The 17,824-nt window shown below is 59.2% G+C and overlaps 1 protein-coding gene across 2 annotated transcripts in view; it reads right to left on the bottom strand.

The window, feature by feature from the left end:
- The window catches only part of KIF21B (kinesin family member 21B), a 32,955-nt gene extending 15,137 nt beyond the window's left edge, over positions 1 to 17,818 (bottom strand). For both annotated transcript variants that reach the window (XM_021377242.1, XM_021377243.1), the window contains exons 1-18: positions 17,705 to 17,818; positions 8,004 to 8,226; positions 7,553 to 7,735; positions 6,926 to 7,075; positions 6,594 to 6,728; positions 6,081 to 6,248; positions 5,768 to 5,883; positions 5,093 to 5,288; positions 4,420 to 4,609; positions 4,247 to 4,310; positions 3,560 to 3,784; positions 3,197 to 3,278; positions 2,618 to 2,741; positions 2,178 to 2,369; positions 1,416 to 1,615; positions 1,108 to 1,215; positions 617 to 685; positions 79 to 308 (exon numbers count right to left, since the gene is read on the bottom strand). In XM_021377242.1, coding sequence (XP_021232917.1) covers positions 79 to 308; positions 617 to 685; positions 1,108 to 1,215; positions 1,416 to 1,615; positions 2,178 to 2,369; positions 2,618 to 2,741; positions 3,197 to 3,278; positions 3,560 to 3,784; positions 4,247 to 4,310; positions 4,420 to 4,609; positions 5,093 to 5,288; positions 5,768 to 5,883; positions 6,081 to 6,248; positions 6,594 to 6,728; positions 6,926 to 7,075; positions 7,553 to 7,735; positions 8,004 to 8,226; positions 17,705 to 17,742 — 2,693 coding nt within the window. In that variant the 5' untranslated portion in view covers positions 17,743 to 17,818. The remainder of the gene's footprint in view (positions 1 to 78; positions 309 to 616; positions 686 to 1,107; positions 1,216 to 1,415; positions 1,616 to 2,177; positions 2,370 to 2,617; positions 2,742 to 3,196; positions 3,279 to 3,559; positions 3,785 to 4,246; positions 4,311 to 4,419; positions 4,610 to 5,092; positions 5,289 to 5,767; positions 5,884 to 6,080; positions 6,249 to 6,593; positions 6,729 to 6,925; positions 7,076 to 7,552; positions 7,736 to 8,003; positions 8,227 to 17,704) is intronic.

Genomic DNA, 17,824 nt, shown 5'->3' with positions numbered 1-17,824 from the left:
GCCAAGAGGCAGACCCAAGAACCCTGGGATTCCCCGCCACTCATTCACCCAGCCCCGCGGTGCCACCACTGCCCTGACCTGACTGGCCGAGCCCCATTGACAGAAGGTGAGGGGTCTCCCAGGAAGTTATTGATTTTCCTGTTCCACTGGCGCACGATGCTGGAGACGGAGCGAGCACCGGACTCTGGCTCGGAGGAGGTGGTGCTGGCTGAGACCTCTGCACCAGAGTCCAGCATGGCTGGCTTCTGGCTCATCCTGCCTGCAACTCGGTCTGACATGGGCTTGGCGAGACGGCGCAGCGCTGAGACCTGCCCAGAAGACAGGCTGAGGGCACTGCCATCAGACAGCCGTCCCCAAACAAACCCATCACTGACCTCAGCTCCCCAAGGGGCCAAGAGCAGAGCTCTACAGACCCAAAGCCCTGGGGCCATTGCACAGCCCTGCAGACAGCACATGGTGCAACCACCTCCCACCCAGTTACTCACAGCCATGAATACCCTCCCACCCTTTTGGAAGACCTATGCCTGGTGGGCACTGCCAAGCGATTTGGTGTCACTGAGCCACTGTTTGGGATCCCCTTCGGGCTGAGGGCTGCATGAAGGCGGTCCCCTCTCACCTCCTGAGTTTTCCTCCGCAGCACAATTTCCTGCTGCCGCTTCTGAGACTCCAGAGCCCGGATCTGAAACTGCATGGGAGAGACAGACTTTTCTTTCCTCCTGGGGAAAGAAAAGCTGCCCCAACACCCTAGTGATGGCTGCAGCCCCAGCACTCCCACCACCAAAGACTAGAGCAGTTGCTTTGGCATGAGCATCACTCGTGATTTTAACAGTGAGGAAGCTTCCAGCCTCAAGGTTGGTTTTGATGGCACTGTCCCCCTGAACACAGTGGGGAGCTCACAGAATCTCCAACAACCACACTGCGAGATTCAGGAAGCCCAGGGGAGCGTGTGCTCTCTTGGGGGATTTGCAGACCCTGGAGAGTCCATGGGTGCAGCAGGGACATGAGCTTCACAGACTGATATAAGAGCACCTCGGAGTGCCACAGCAGGACAAATGCTCATCCTTGCACCAGGTCACCCAGCAGCACACAGGCAGGCTGGCTTCTCACCTCCTGCCGGCGCTGCTCCTTCTTGAGCTGTGCTATCTCCCGGTTCCTCTTTGTCTCTGCCAGTCGTCTCCGCTGCTGCTCCTCCCGCATCTGCTTCATCAGCGCAACCTGCAGAGGGAAGGTGTCATGTCTGCACAGGCATCTGGTGATCCCAGCAGCCAGGACATCCATCCACCAGGCAGGCATCCTACATGCACCAGCAGGAGCAGAAAGCATAGCTTCTTCCTTGAGCAGAGCAGGAAGCCAGGCCTGGCCAAGCCAGTCTCAGCCTTGCTGCTCCCAGAAGATGCCCTTCCCACCCTGAGTACCTTGGCTTTCTTCATCTCAGCCACCTCTGCCTGCAGCTTCCTCAGCTCCCGCTCGTAGCGAGACTGGTTCTTGAGCAGGCGAGCATGCTCCTTCTGGGCTGCCTGGAGCTTCTGCAGGTCCCTGTTCATCTCCTTCAGCCGTTTCTCATAGTCTGCTTTGATCTTGTTGGCTTTCTCCTCTGTGTAGCACTCCATGGTGCCTGCAGGAGTATGGAGAGGGCTTGTAAGGGTCACTGTGCCCTTCCTGTTTTGCCAGAGCCCTCTGTCACGCTGCACAGGCCAGGGTCTGTCTGGACACCCAATGGGATGACAAATCAGGACTTAGCACAAAACAGGGACAGTGGGTGACACCAGTTGCTGGGCTGAAAGAAGACGTGGACCTGGGCCTACAGCCAAGTGCAGCCTGCTTGGCTGATGCTGGGCCTAGAGATCAGCTACACCTTGGGTCTTTGGGGTCTTTCATATGCCCATAGCACCTCAACTCACCCAGGCATCCCTCCACCCCAGGAAGCAGTGTTCAATGAAAGGCTTCACCTCACCATCCTCCCCAGCACCAGCAAGGTCAAGTGCTCTCCAGCTCCCACTCCCACAGTGATAAGAGCACAGCCTTGGGACCCCAGCTGTTCAAGCAGAGCAGGGTGGATAACAAAGCCTGTGGCTGCATGCAGGGAATGCATCCATCAGCCCTTAGCCAGGTGGGCAGGAGGAGAGCAGGGACCCAACACTGCTGGGATGGGACCCTGTGGGTGAGCTGGCTCTCACTGAGGTTCTGCAGGACCCGGTCCCGCTCCAGCTGTGTGTCCCGGATCTTGTTCTGCAGCAGGATCAGCTTCTCCTCATACTGGTGCTTGAGCGTTTGCAGGCGCCGTTGGCTGTTCTCCAGCTCATCGATCAGTTTCTGCTTGATCTCTATCTCGCAAGTCAAATCTGCAAGGTCAGCCTGGAAATTCACGGCTGGAGGCCAGAGAGGACAGTCAGGCCAGGAGGGACAGGGACAGCATTGCTCTCATGGCCCCACTGAGCCACAGAGCAAGGGGGGAGCAGGGGGAGCTGACGGGAGCTTGGAGGTTCCCTGCACTGACTCTGGTGCTTTGCCAAGCCCCCAGAGAGGACACAACCTAGTGTCTCAGGGAACTCTCCCTTCCCAGGACTGGAGCCCAGTCCAGCAAATACACCCCTGTATTCTGGGCTCTGCACTTTACCCTTCTCCTCTGCATCTGAGTCCGAGTCCACCAGGCTCTCTTCACTGCCTGAGTCCTCATCTTCATCCTCACGTCCATCCTCTTCCTCACAGCCACTCTCATCCTGTTCCTCCTCCTCCTCCTCCTAAGAGACAAGTGCCATACCTCAACTTGCAGCATGGCTTTTTGCCCTTCACTCTGTGGTCTCTCCCCTGCTCCAAACCTGAGTTCACCCCACAGCAACCAGCTGCAGCCCCTGCAGTGTGACTCAGCCTCCTACATGGGATGCGCATGGCCTGAAGCATCATTTCTGAACCCACAGCGCACACCACAGCAAAGGACAGCTCTGTGCTACATGCATCCCCTACCAGCTGAAGAGCATTGCATTCCCCTGGCCCTCCTTCACCTACCTATGGTGAAACCAAGCCCCAAAGAGACATGGGTCCTCACTGCACAGCAGGTCTGGCTCCTGCTTATGCCCGCATGTCCACAACCTCTCCTTGGAAGGCCAGGCCAGAATCTGATCACCCTCCCACCCACGGTGATGACAATCCTCCATAACTGAGCACCCCGTCCATAAAAGCACGAATCCCCTCTCACCTCTTCTGCTTCATTCTCGTCCGTCTCCTCCCCATTGTCCTGCTGCAGCTTTGGCCGCTTCTTAAATGCTTCCTTCTCTGGGCTGTGGGAGAATAGCGGGGTCCAGGTGAGCCCTGGTCTCAGAACAAGACCCGCAGGGACCCACCAACCTCCTGCTCTTGGATTCTATGGGGAAAGCAGTCTCCAGATAGTTGGTGGGTGAAAAGCCACCCAAGGCAGTGCCAGGAGAGGAACACGTGCCCAGGCTTTGTCTGGGTGCTCTGATTTTAGCAAGGATAGGGGGAAAAGCGAGATATTCAGGCCTGAGAGGACAGAGAGGGCTGACGTGCGGCACACCCCTTCCCAGCATCACACAGCCTTCACCTTTTCCTCCGCTGCCTCCTCTCCTTCTTCTTCAGGCGCTCCAGGTCCTGCTTGGCGCGTCGCAGGACGTCAGAGGCCTCAGTTTCCACGGGGACAGCAGGGCTGCCCAGCCCACCCAGGCCAGGTGCTGGGGATGAGCCCACGGAGTAGGGGGGACGGGCAGAGAGGCGCGAGAGGCTGCGACGCAGAGACTCGTTCATGGATTCGCTCTCCAGGAGCTTTGTCCTGGGGAACAGAGACAAGATGTGGTCAATGAGGAGACATGCCACTGACCCGTGCACAGTGGATCTGGCCTGAGTTTAGGGTGGTGTGAGGTGGGGACAGTCACCACAATGCCATGCCCGGACACCTCGGACTGGAGGACCAGGATACTGCAGAGAGGGAATATCCCAGGGTCATACGAGGCAGAGATGGACCCAAATTTGTGGGTCAGCAGCCCCTGGGGGACAGCAGGGACTCCCACCAGGATCTCCCCATCCATCAGTAGCCATACAAAGAGTGATACTGGCCAAAGCACCACCCAGCACTGAGACTGGGACTACCACAGGCCCAGTGGTCTTAGCTGCTGCCTCTTTGGGGTTTATAAACAAAATGGTGGAGACACAGAGCTGCGAGCAGTGTCTGGACTTGCACCCTCCATTGGCACCCACCAGCCCAAACAACCCATAGACCTCGTGCCTGGCTCACCTCAGCTCCTCAATCTCTCGGATGTAGTTCTGGATGAGGGCACCGATGGCCTCGTTACTATCACCTGGAGAAGCAGAGGCTTAGGGGGCTCAAGGTAAGACACTGACAGTGTTGCAGCACCCGTCCCTACCACACTGGGTGGGTCAGGCCAATATGCGTGTGCCCAGCCTCACCTGCCTTGGCCAGCATCAGGTTGGCCTCCTGGCTCATGAGTTGGGTGACCCTGTTGTTGATGGAGTCGATGGCCTCCTGCATGGCCTTCACCCGCATGCGTAGGGCGCTGTTCTCCTTCTGCAGCATGGCGTTCTCACGGAACAGGTCGCTGTAGCCCTCCGAACCGTCCTCCCCAATGACCCGCTTGCCCTGTGGGAACACAAGGGCAGTTCCTGAGCATGGGGTGTGCCAGGATGTGGAGCCCCACCACTGCCTCCCTGAGGGCAACCCCAGTCTCCAAAGCAGGGGAATGAAAAACCTAAGGACCAGGAAAGCCTGAACTCAACAGGCAGAGGGTCAGAGATACTTCAAGGCTTCTCTCTGCCCTAGCATCCCTGAGGTCCTGCCTGTGACTGACTGGGCAGGAGCTGAGCCCCTGCCTGAGCCTCCTAAGCACTCACACCATCCCAGCGTCATCAAAACACTCATCCAGAGTGAAGCTCTGCTGGCCAGGCCACGGGACACACTCTACAGGGGAAAGGGCCCTGCAACAGGTCCAGAGATGACCACATTATCCATGGGAAGGAGAATCACAGGTGGGAGGGGGGTCCTGCTTGCTAAAACTGCCCCAATCCAAACACAAGAAGGGTTCCCAGCTCCATTCCACCTCCATGGACTCGCTTGGGCACTCACTGCTTTGTACTCCATCAGCTCCATCTGCAGACGGGCGATCTCAGCCCGCAGGGCACTGATCTGCTGACTTGTCTTGTCCTGATTCACCACCACCTTATTCTTGATGTTGCGAGCCCGGTTGGCATACTTGAGAGTGTTCAGGGTCTCCATGAAGTCGCGGTCGGATGGGCTCACACAGGCGATCATAATGGTTTGGCTTGGGAAGGTGAAGGACAGGGTGAAGGGGTGGTTTCTCCACTCAATACGTTGGACTCAGCTCAAGCCCTGTGCCTCGACACCCATCCCAGCCCTACTACGGTTTATAACTGAGGTATAAACTGAGTTCAATCCCTCCTAGTGACGGAGCACCACCAGGAATGGGCTTTACAGAAAAGTGCCCTCTCAGCAGGCAGAGAATTCTGGCTGTCATGCTGGGCAACACCACCTGCTGCATCCCAGAGCTGCAAGGGCTCCAGAGTATTTAGCACCAGCCAGTTCCACCAAAGCTGCCTAATTGCAGCTGGAACTCATGAGCAACCAAGGTATTCACATCTGCAATGCCATGCTGCCTGTCAGGAGGCATCCACCCTACAGAAGGCAACCCACGAGTCATCTGAGTCCTGAAATAGCTCCTGCACACTCCATAGCCCCTCAGCCCATTTGCAGGGAAACAGCTCTAGGCCGGGGTCCCCGTACCTGTTGCCGCCAAGGGAATCCTGCAGCAGGCGGGTGAGCTTGGAGTCACGGTAGGGCACGTGCACAGCTTTCTTGCTCTGGTCTCCGAGGGCACTGATGACATTCCCCAGAGCCAGCTGCCAACACAAAGGAAAGCCCCCATCCAACTTCAGCCCCTGCTGAGAACACAGCTGCCACCCAGCCAGAATTTGGCAGCATATCCCACAGCAATTCCAGCAGCATGGAGCAGCTCCAAGCAGGACCCAAAGGTAGCTTGGGTCCCCAGGCAGCCCCTGCCTTCCCCCAGCTGCCCCTTGCATGCCCAGGGTCATACCAGCCCGCAGTTGATGGAGATGCCTTCCTTCGCTCTCTCGCCAGTAGCGCCCGTTCGCTTCAGCCTCTCTGAGCCAGCCAGGTCCACAAAGTGAAACTTGGCTGTGAGGGTCTCGTACTCGGTGGTGGGCTGGGCTCCATCCGGGAGGCCGCTCACCTCCCCGTTCACCTGCAGCCAGGCGCACACACAGAGGGGTCACTACTGCAGACCCAGCAGGAGCCCCCTCAGCACAGGCCTGAGCATTGACCCTCAGCATGCAGCCCCTCGATGATCAGGTGAGAGGAGCCCAGCAGCAACTTGCTGCGGTTCACCCCATCCCTGGGACAGGGCTGCTCTGGTGAATATCTTAGCTCCCAATAGATGCTAATATTCCCTACTACTGTAGGGAAACAAGATAAAACCCTGCCTCTCTGTGAGACTTCAGACCCTCTCCCCTTCCCAGGGAACCCACACAGAGCCAGGAAGAGCCCAGCTAGGAAGCAAGAGGGGAGGGTCAGGCTCCCTCAGTCTCACCAGCTCTGGGCGGGCACACACTCTCATCTGGCACAGATGAATGGTGAAGATGGCATGGGACCGGGAGCTCTGCACGTTCATCTGGGTGCTGGCAGTGGTGCGGGAAAGAGCCCCCTGCTTCAGGCACTGGATGAGCTGCAACGACACCCAGAAGAGAAAGAAAGCCTTTAAGAGCCCTTTTAAAGAGTTAGGACAGCATCTCTTGGCAGTCTTGGCCTCTCCGTGCCGGGGCTGTCCTGTCCCATCCCAGATGAGCTCACCCTCGTCTTGCTGCCCACATAGCATATCCCTGGCTTCAATCCCTCTTCTGCACTCACTGATGCCGCACTCACCTCGTCCTGTGAGCTGATGAGCCGTGATGTGACCCCCGTGGTGTAGATGCTCCCGCTGGCATCCTCATGGATTTTGATGTTGGATTTGCGGTGACGTGCATCTGGGTCGCGGGTGCTGTCAAACAGGTCCAGGATCTCTTCGTTGTAGAGCTGAATGGGGTGAGAATGCATGTGAGTAACAGAGAACAGGAGGCAGCTAGAGCTGGGCATGGTGGGACTGGCAGGAGCTGCCCTGTGCAGTCCTGAGAGCTGGGATGCATGTGTCTGCATATACACACACACGTGTGTGCATAGGAAAGGATGACCACAGTGTGCATGCAGGTGTAGGAAAGGAAGCACAGAGCGTTTACATGCGTACAACAGGTGATGCTCGGGTGAGCTCTGATCTGCGTGCATGGGCACATGTGCAGAAGAAAACACTCATGAAGGATGTGGTGGAAAGCTTTTAAGACATCTGACTGGCAGATGGCACAACTCAATGCAATCCTGTTCCATCTGCCTGGTAGGGCCAGCCTGGGGGGCACAACCATGAGCAGCTCCCAAACGTGCCAGAGGAAACCTTCCTGCCATCCTACGAGGAGAACCACGCAGAGAACGCAGGCCACATTGTCACCCGTCATCACTCACCTCCAGGAACTGGGCACTGACTTTGAACTCGGGTGCTGCCGCCCCTTGACTCTGTGCCGCCCGCTTGCGCTCCTCGATGCCGCTGAAGAGGTGGGCGATGGCCCGCGGGATGATGCCCTGCTCATCCTCGGAGATGCTCATGTCAAAGCCGGTGCCCATGGTGTACGTCTTTCCCGCACCAGTCTGTGAAGGGGGAGCTGGCTGGGTCCTCCATGCCTGCTGCAGCCACTCCTGCCCGTACCACCCCAGGCAGCCCTGGCAAACCCCTTGCACTCCATCACGCTGCCACCCGTGTTCAAGCCCCAGCCCTGCCACCCCTTCTCCAGCTCCCACCCAACCCTGAGACAACTCTGTCCCTCCACACCCTGCAGCTTTAACTCCCTGCCTGCTCCTAACCTCTCTGATGCTGCCTCAGGAGAGCCCAAAGCCCAGGACAGAGCAAAGCGGGTACCTGGCCATACGCCAGCACAGTGGCATTGTAGCCCTCGAAGCAGCCTTCAATGAGCTTGCCCACGCACGTTGTGTAGATCTGCTCCTGCCACGTGTCCAAGTCAAAGACAAAGTCATAGGTGAAGGCTTTGTCCTTCCCCAGCAGCACTTGGGGCTCGCCGGGTGTCACGGAGGTGCAGATGTGACATCCCTCGATTTTCTCTTTGGACAGCTGGGGACGGATCCTGCAGGAGGAGGAAGACGCTGAGGGCAGCCTCAGAGATCACCCCACTGCCTGGCCCTGGGGACATGCTCTGTATTGGGACCGCGGCTGCTCCAGGCTGAGGCCCAGCAGTGCCACTGCTCATGGCGTGAAGCAAACAGCACACAAAGTGCAGGCATCATGGGGTAACAACCCACGGACTGCACTTAAAGCTTCCCTTGCACCAACCCACACCTACAGCAGCTCATTTGCTACAGTGTCCCCAGCCGGCAATGAGCTCTGGGCTACATGTAGGCACCAATCAATGCATCAAAGCAGCCCGGACTGCCAGGGCACGGTAGGCAGAATAGATGCACAGCAGCCAGCCACAGCACGGCTGCACCCACTCAGGAGACAACAAGATCAAACTACATTTACAAAAGCCTGAAATTCAAAATGCAAAACGCAACGAGACGGTCCCAGCGCCAAAACAACTGTCTGAACCAAAGCACCACCCAGGCCGGTGGCTGTTCCAGGCTGTGGGCTCTGCAGAGGGAGCCAGGACAGGAGAGGCCGTGCTGGGCTCCAGCAGCACCGCAGCCAACCCACTGCATCCCACCCCGAGGGCTCTGAGCACCGAAGGCGCTGGTGGAGCCACGCAGACACAGATCTGCTGCACGTCAGGCAGCAGCACGCGTCAGGGCTGCACAGCTCCAGGTTTTGGGGATGTGCTGGCTGCGGGAAGCAGCTGGGTGCCCCGGGGAGTTGCGGAGAAAGGGAACGCAAAGCCAAACACCCTGGCAAACAGCGCTCATTAGAGCTTAATGACTGCACATCTCCCCTCCCTAGATGCTTCATAAACACAGCTATTAATTCCTCCAAAGCCGCACGGTTGGCAGCGACCGCAGCGGAGGCTCTGCAGGTCGGGGCTCCCACGCCTTGCCAGGCTGGGGGCAGCAAGAGCTGGGGGGACCACCGCCCCGTGCCCCCCCGGGAAGCTGCACAGCAGACATGTGGGAGCAGCTACCCGTGTCGGCGGGTGTATTTAGCACGGCAGCCACAACAGAAAGCAGCCTCTGATGTGCTCAGCCCGAGACTCGCTCCTGTCACCTTCCCAGGGTCCCACCCTCCCGCAGGAAAATGAACCCCAGTTTTAATTACTTTCTGACCGACATGAAGCGCTCCCCCTCCCCAGACACGCACAGCAGCAGTGTTCCTGGGGAACAGACAGAACAACAAACTGGAACCAGTGTATTTTTGGAAATTTCTTCCTCTCAAGAAAAATGAGAGCAGGGTTTTCAGCAAAGGATTTTTTTTTTTTCTTCCCTCCCCAGAAAGTGGTTCAATATGAGCATGTGGGTTTGGGAGAGAGGCTGTGCAGCAGCGCTGTGTGAGACTGCACGTGGACTTCCCATGGGACATTTGGGGACCACAGCTGTAGGAACTGCAAGGATATGAGGGGGGACCCAGTTACCAGTGTCCCCTTGTGCCACCCCGTGTCCCCAAGGGTGGCAGGAGACACAGGTGTCCCACAGGCAGGTCCTGGGTCCAGGCACTTGGCCCAAATGTCACTTCATAGAACCACAGAATCATTAAGGTTGGAGAAGACCTCTGAGATCACTGGGTCCAACCCCAACCCACCCCGACCGTGCCCATAACCACATCCCTCAGTGCCACGTCCCCACAGTTCTTGAACAGCTCCAGGGACGGTGACTCCACCACCTCCCTGGGCAGCGTGTACCAACGCTGACCACTTTTTCCAAGAAGGAATTGTTCCTAATATCCAACCTGAACCTCTCCTGGTGCAACCTAAGGCCACTTGGGTACAGGTTGGGAGCTGCTGCAGACAGGGTACAAATATCACCCCTCCCCATCATGAGAGCAGCACAAGAGGAGCCAGGGGGCAGGGATGTGCCCAGGAAGGACCAGCAGCTTCCAGCAGACATAAGCCTGCATGGGACATTCTGGGGAAGCAGCAGCTGTCACCAGCAGCCCTGCCAGCCAGCACGAGGAGATTTATGTGGCCACCACCAAGAGCCAGCACAGAGGGAGTCTCTGTGCCACTGATGCTGTTCTTCCTGCTCACAGTCATTAGACAGCCCCAGCTCTTTGCCACTGGGGGGAAAGAGCATCCCATCCTGTCCCATCCCTGCCCCACCCCTGGAGACATCCAAGGTCAATGGGACGGGGCTCTGAGCACTTGATTGAGCTGTGAGCATCCCTGTTCATTGCAAGGAGTGGGACCAGATGGCCTTCAAAGGTCCTTTCCAATTCAAATGGTTCTGTCCCCTCCTATCCCAGGAGGAGCATCACCATGCCAGGCACTGTGCAATGCAGGACCTGACCAGGTGGGTGCTCACATCACATCAGCTTCCTCTTCTCTGCACCAAACCAAGGCCCTTCAGCCACCTGTCACACATCTTGCTGGCCCCCCCTGCACTTGGGCTAGTGGCAAGGGACCGAGGGGACGACAGACAGCCCGGCAGGACCCTGCCTGCTCTGGCATCAGCACATAAACCCTCAGCAGCAGCAGCCTCCGTGCCAGGCAGGGCCCACAGCCGAGAAGGGGACACAAAGGCCCAGCAGAGGCACAGCATCTCTCTCCTCCCCTTTCCTGCCATGCTGGCAGGCTGTGAAAGCGCTCGTCTCCATGGCTCGGCTGCCAGGGCGACCGAGCATCTAGGAGGAAGCGGCAGAGCGGGGAGCAGGGCTGCACCATCGGGGCAGGGAGCATGGGGGCATGCACAAAGGCCGGGTTGTTGGGGCCAGGCTGGGAGCCAAGTGCCCGACGGGCACTGTGGGGAAGCGGATCCCACAGGCAGCCCTCGGGGTCCCTCTTGCCTGGGGGAAGAAGCAGAGCCCACAGGGAGAACCCAGCATCTCTGGCCTTGCAGCCAACAGAATGGGCTTTGGGAGGGATGCAGCCCACATCCCCATGGCAGGGCTTCACCTGCTGCTTGGCCAGGAAAAGGGGCTGCACCCACTGGGACACCCCACACAGCCCCCAGTGCACAGGAAGGTTCAGTTCAAGTGCAGGGGATGGCTACAATCATGTCCTCACGTCCCCTGTTGCCTCAGTTTCCCCTCTCCCAGTTCATAGCTACAGCAAACGCAAAGGGCTCCAGAGCACCCTTCTGCAGGGTATGGCAGCACACTCCCGTGCCCCACTCGTCCACGGCAAGAGACACAGCACTCCACAACACCAAATGGCCCGGACCCACTGCTGGGCACACACCAACCCCTCCCCCAGCTGCAGCACTCTGCCTGACACAATGCAGCAGGAGGGATGGGCACAGGGGCAGGAGGAATCCAGCCTCCCCCAGAGCAAGGACCCCTCTGCTACCCACCAAGCTTTGCTCACCTCCACCCCAAACCTGCCCTCTGTGCTTTGCCTTTGTCTTGCAATCCCCCCCCCCCAGCACCTCTTGAGCCCCTACAAACCAAGGAGCCCCCAAGGCACTGCAAACCCATAAGGCAGAAGAGCAGCCGCACTCAGTCCAACCTGCCATCAGCAGCTCCCCGGGGCAGCTGAGTGCCATCACCAGCAATAGGGTCAGAGTAAAGAACTCCAGGCTTCCCCGTATCTCCATGTCAGCACACAAAGCACCGTGCTGTCCATCCCTGCCAGCAGATAGCAGCTCCCAAAGCACCAGCTCAGCATGGCGTGGTCTCATGCAGTCCTAAGGAGGACAAGACCCCAGCCCCACTCTCCAATGAGTCCTGAGAGAATGCTCGCTGCCCAGAGGCGGCTGTTGGCACACAGGTTGCTCTGGACCCAAATCAAGACAAAGTTAAGCATTTAATTACCGCAGCAGGGAAGCAGCTCAGCAATCAGAGAAAATTGAATAAGGCTCCCCAGGGATTGCCAGGTCTGGTCAGAAAACACTCAGATTAAGAGATATAGCAAGGCATTTCCTAGCAGGAGCGAGCACAGCACGGGGAAGGGCTCAGCCTACCTCCACACCAGCATGTGGCTGGCACCAAGGACACAGCAGGGCTGGCTGCCAGGCCCCCACACCCCTGCAGTGCTGGGGAAAGGAGAGAACCCCTGCAGAGCTGAGGGGCATATGGAGACCTACTGGACATGGCTCAGCTAGAGAGACCTGCCACCACACTATATCCATCCCCTAAGTGACCCCAACAAAGACCCTCTGCTTGCCACAAACACGGGGGTGTTGGCTGTGCCCAGCCCCGTGGGGCAATCCCCGCTGCGGTGAACCCCAGAGGACCCTGGGCCCCCTAATCCTCAGGCTTAGGGAAACCTTTCAATCAGGGCCTGGCAGCCACCGCGTGCTGCTCATTAGCTCTGGCAGGAGCACACCTGCCCTGAGCTGAACCATCTGCTCAGCACCAGGACCTGCAATGGAACAGGGGACACACAGCCCGCACAGGAATCCTGCACCTGGGGGACCCCAACCCAAGGCTGCAGGAAAGGGCTGGCAGGGCCTGGGGGAAGCGGGGGACTGAGGTTTACTCAGAGCATCGCCTGGAGGGCACCAGGAGCGGGCTGAGTTTGCAAAGTCCCTGCACTCCTCCTCTGCCCCCACAAGCTGATGAGCAGCAGCTGGCAATCCCATCAGCCCCACGGTGGACCTGGGAAGAAGGGGTGGGTAATATCACAAGGATGTCTGCAAACAGACTCTGGACAGTCACTCACAAAGGGATGCAGCTGGCAGAGCCTGGCAGCAGTTCCCTATGCAATCCAGCACACCCCAAACCTGCCGGCTGTTTAACCCCACAATGGGGACTATTTTGACAGCAATGGGCAGGAAACACCCCCCTGGGACTCGGTGCAGCGGGAAGGGCACAACAGCCGAGACTGGCTCCTCAATTAGTACGGGCTTGGTGGGAGTATCGCCTTCCCCCTGCGAGACCGGGAGCTGTGCTCCTGACAGCTTGGTTTCGAGCTTTGGCTCCTGTGATTTGCTCTTGTTTGGAGCTTTGTCTCCTGCAATTCGCTCCTGCCCGCCCCCAGTTTTGCTCCTGGTGCAGGAATGCCGCAGCCGGTCCTGCCCTATGGCTTAGGGAGCCCCAAGTTCCTGGTACTTCGGGGCATTAAGGATTTAAATCCCCACTAACAGGCACTGGGTGCAGGCACTAAAAGCTTCTTAAAGCCACCTTGCCCAGGGCAATGCTGCAGGCAACGCCGTCTCTGCACTGAACCGCACAGTGGAGCCTCGCTCCCCCCTTGCACCAGCAATGTTTCCATCTCCTTTCTAACATTTCCGCTGTAAAAGCCAGCAAGCGTGCACCTGATTGAAGCCAGGCGCAGAAAAAACCCTCTCACCCACACACCTGGGCCCTGCATTTCCCCCAGGACTGAGCCCTAGGCTGACCCGGGGGGAGGCGAAGGATGGGGAAGATGATCTGGGGTCCCTATGCCTGTGATGCTGCTCTCGGGGGGCAGCCATGGGTCAGTGCCATTCACCAGGGAGCACCCCAGTGCATACAGAAAGGAAAATCCCATGAAATCCAGAAATCCCATGGCACTGGGAAGGGCTGTCCCACTGTAACCCCAGGAGCCGGGCACATCCCCAGCTTTACCTCATCTCCCTCTCTGCCCAAACGTCCACCTCAGAAGTTCACCCAGTGTGGCCTCATGAGAGCTGAGCAAAACTGATCTACCACCACCCAGACCTGGAGGCACCACAGAATCACAAGAAGACTGGGTCCCATGGGTCACCCCAGGGAGCCATATCATCACAGTACAGCTTGGGTTGGAAGGGAAACTGAAAACATCCAGTGTCAACCCCCTGCCATGAGCAGGGACACTTTCCATAGATGGTCTCCTGGGAATCACACAGCACCACAATGACAGTGAGCACTGGGTTACACCATCCCCCTCCCTGTGCCATCACCCTCGGGCAGCACACACAGCTCAGGCTGATGACACCTCCCCACCCGCATCCAAAACCACCCTGAAGCAGAGCTGGTCCCAGAGGCTTTATGTTTGTAGAAACCAACCCAGCAAGCAGAGGAGCCCCAGCTATACAGCAAGCAGGATGCGGGCAGGATGCTGCACAGCCCCGTTCCCACCGAGCTGAGGCCCTCCAGGGCACGCTGCAATGGCTGCAGGAATCTGTCCCTGAGCAGAACATCCCGTCACTGCTCCCAAGGAGATGGGATCAGTTCCCAGGGCAGGAGGCAGCCAGGACCTACGCTGCTGTGCAGGGGCACGGAGCATCTCAGCAGGAGTGTTTACGAGAGCGGCGAAGCACTGGAGGTTGCAGGGTTTAAATAAACTTGAAACCCGACTCAACTTCCTTCCCCAATTTCACAAGCTCTGCTTCCTGAGTCACTGCTGCTGCCTGGGCACACTCGGGTGCTGCGCTCCCCCCAGTCGACACTGCATTTAGGGTCTCGGGGAGCATTTCTGCAGCCACCCCTGCTCCTCAGCCCTCCCCCTGCCATGTGGCTGAACGCTCTCCAGGTTTACACACACACCATCAGCCCTTCCTGACACAGCAAAGCCACACAAACCGGGGAGCAGGGCCCTGTCTGGCCACCAGCCCCGGAACACGGCTCTCTGCAGCCACCGGAGTTGCTTGCAAGCCCATGTGCCCAGCAGAGGGGTAACCCCAGCCCCCAGGTAACCAACAGCTCCAGGACAGAGCAGGAGCTGCAGAGCGAGCTGCAACACTCACTGTGAAGGTCACCCACAGAAGGAAGCAGACGTTCTGCCTCCCCCGGTCTCCCAAGTGAGCACCCAGAGCACGAGGGGCCCTGGACCCCCTGCCCAGCACCCGAATGTGGCTCAGAGCACCCGGCTCAGCCCCTCACTCCCTCCAGAGCCAGGCAGCCCCAAGGCACCCACAAAGCAACGCATCAGGCTTCATGCTGATGGCAAAGGGAAGGCAGCCCTGCCTGCAGCCACGAGCTTGCCGCGAGGCCAGCAGCAGCCACTGGGCCTGCGTCCCTCCCTGCTGACGGCAGCGCTGCGGCAGCCACCAGCCATTTCACTGCTGGCACACAGGAAACATGAACACACCCCCCTGCGCCCTAAATAACACCCCACCCGGCATCCAGCTCTGCGGGACCCCAGCACCAGCTGGGGATCTTGGAGGGGAAGGGAGGAAATTTAAGCCATACATAGAGGGTGACAGTGAGAAACATCGCAGCACCTCCCCTGCTCCTTGTGGCAGGGCAGGACAACAGCGGGAACCAGGGATCACCAGGGATGGGGCAGCCCTGCCACCCAACCCCGGGGACACCAGAGTTGGGTCCTGGTGGCCGCAGCCCCCCCTGACAGCAGTGGGACTGTGCACATCACCCATTTGACCCCAGCAGCACACAGCACCTTCCTCCAAAATCCCAGTATCCCCTTTCCCCACGTAGGTGAGCCCACCTCACTCCCACCAACAGCAGCGACACAGAGACCCGAATAAACAGCACAGCTGCACCTTCGCGTTATTATAAAGGAACAAAAGAGAGATTTTGTCCCCATTCTGCCACACCCCAAAGGTATGAATCCTCCTCCTCACTGCCTCATCCCAGGAGCTGGCACTGCAGGGATTGCACTGGGGGGCTCCTGCAGCCCGGCTGCTCCCCAGCAAGGTGCCACACAAAGAGAATCCTCGCTGTGCTAGGGAGGGGACCCAGCGCCAGGCCCCGGGGCTGCTTTGACACAAAAGCAGTGGGGCGAGAGGCTGTTTCTCACCAGCCCCCGATCTGCATGCTGCCTGCTTTGTCTCGCAGCATCCTCACTCCCAGCCCTCCTTTGTCTTCACCTCTGCTATGACATCGCCCCAGCCTCCCTGTGCCCAGCGCTGCACCAAGCGGGGATCACTTTCCCAAGGAGAGGGTGGGAGAGGGATGGACTCTTCCCTTCCCACCCCAGCCCTCACCATGGAGACCCCATCCCCACCACAATACCGCAGGGGGAAGGCTGTGTATTTGCAGCACCTCCTACTCGTGAACCCCTCCTCATGCACAGGACAGCCCTAAGCCTGTGACATGTGGGGGCTAAAGGGATGAGGTGGGGAAAGACCAATCAAAGCAGCCCCACAGCCACCATCCCTAACAGCACTGCTCCATCTCCTTGAGAAAGGGACCCAGCCCCGAGCCTTTGTTACAAGGCTCCATCCTGAGAAAAACGCAGGATGGAGGATGGGAAGAGTCTGGCCAGCAGGAAATCTCCACCCGCAGCCGCCGGCATCGCTCGGACCCTGGGTCAGTGTCCTGGCATGGACGCCCCGTCCTGCCTCCACACAGGCACCGTGGGAACACCCACATGACAAGGATGCTGTCACCTCCCCGCTGCTCCCCAGCCTGCGAGACCACAGCCTTGCTCCATTCTCAGCCCCTTGAATGGAGGGGTGCAGAAAACCCCCATGCCGTTTGCAGGGCATCGGTGCTGGGAGGTGTCCGGGTGCACGCACACGTGGCATGCGCAGCCACACACCCACCCACCATTTCCCCTTCATCACTGACAATGCACCCAAAGCATCTTCCGTGCTCTTGCTCTGCCCAGGGCAGCACCTCTGCAAATCCTCTGTCAAGGACTAATGAAGTCCCAGTGCAGCATCCCATCAGCACCCCATGGTGCCACCGTGTCCACACCCACAGCAGGAACACAGCACCCTCTGCCCCCCCGGGAGCTACCCCATCCCACAGCCCATGATGGGAAGCAATGCAGGAGCAGCCGAACGGGGAAGGGCCCGATCCCCTCCTCGCCCTGCACAGGGCTTGGTGCTGGCCTGGAAGGCACAGGCTGAGCCAGGGCAACCATAGGGCAAGTGGGAGGAACCCACACATCCAGTCCATGCCATGCGGGATGGCAGCTCCGGGTCTGTCCCTGCCTTCCTCACTTGATGGGCTCCACGAACCCTTTGGCTGGGGGATGCGGGGGCTCCTTGCTCCTTTCTCCTTTCCCAATAGAGAGAAGCAAAGAGAACGGCACCGATCTGCAGGACCCCAGCGGCAGCGCTCAGAATACACCCAGCCTGGTCCAGCGCTAACAAAGAGCCCCCCACTTTCACCCCCCTTCCATCCATCACCGTGCGGGTGTGCAGGACGTTTGAGATGCGCCCACCGCCTGCAGTCCAGCTCAGGGCCCCAGCCCCGAGCCCCCCCCCCTCCCCCCCCGGCAGCCCACGAATTAGGTGCTGCCGGCAGCTCCTTTATTTAGGTGCAGGAGCCGTAAGGCGCATTGTTCCCAGCTCAGAGGCAGCACAAAAGGACACGGAGATGCTGCATCTTCCACCCTCCACCCACACGCACATTGCGGGGGACCCACTCCTCAAGGTGCCTTCGACACCACCCAGGGGAGGGGGTCTAACCCGGCCCTGACTCCACCGCATGGGGAGGGCCCGGGGGTTCCCCCGCACTGCGGGGTTCAGTGATGGAGACTACGGGGTCTTGCGGGGTTGGAGCAGCCCCACGGCAGTACGGAGTGGGACGGGGGGCAGCGGGCACGGCGCGGGGGTCCCGGCGCAGAGGGGATGGGCACGGAGCCCCCGGGGCTGCACCAAGCTCCTTCCACCCCCCCGGAGGCTGCACCCGCCCCGCAGCCCCGCGCTCACCTCACCGCCACCTTCACGCAGCTGTCCGGGGCCGCCATGCCCCCGCCGCCCCGCACCGCGGCCACCGCTGCCCGAGAGCATCCGCGTCTGCGGGAGGAGGAGAGAGGGAGAGGGGTGGTG

Source organism: Numida meleagris, chromosome 25, assembly GCF_002078875.1.
Source record: "Numida meleagris isolate 19003 breed g44 Domestic line chromosome 25, NumMel1.0, whole genome shotgun sequence".
Lineage (NCBI taxonomy): Eukaryota > Metazoa > Chordata > Aves > Galliformes > Numididae > Numida > Numida meleagris.
The sequence above is the reverse complement of the archived record's forward strand: the minus strand, read 5'-3'. Positions and strand labels throughout refer to the sequence as shown.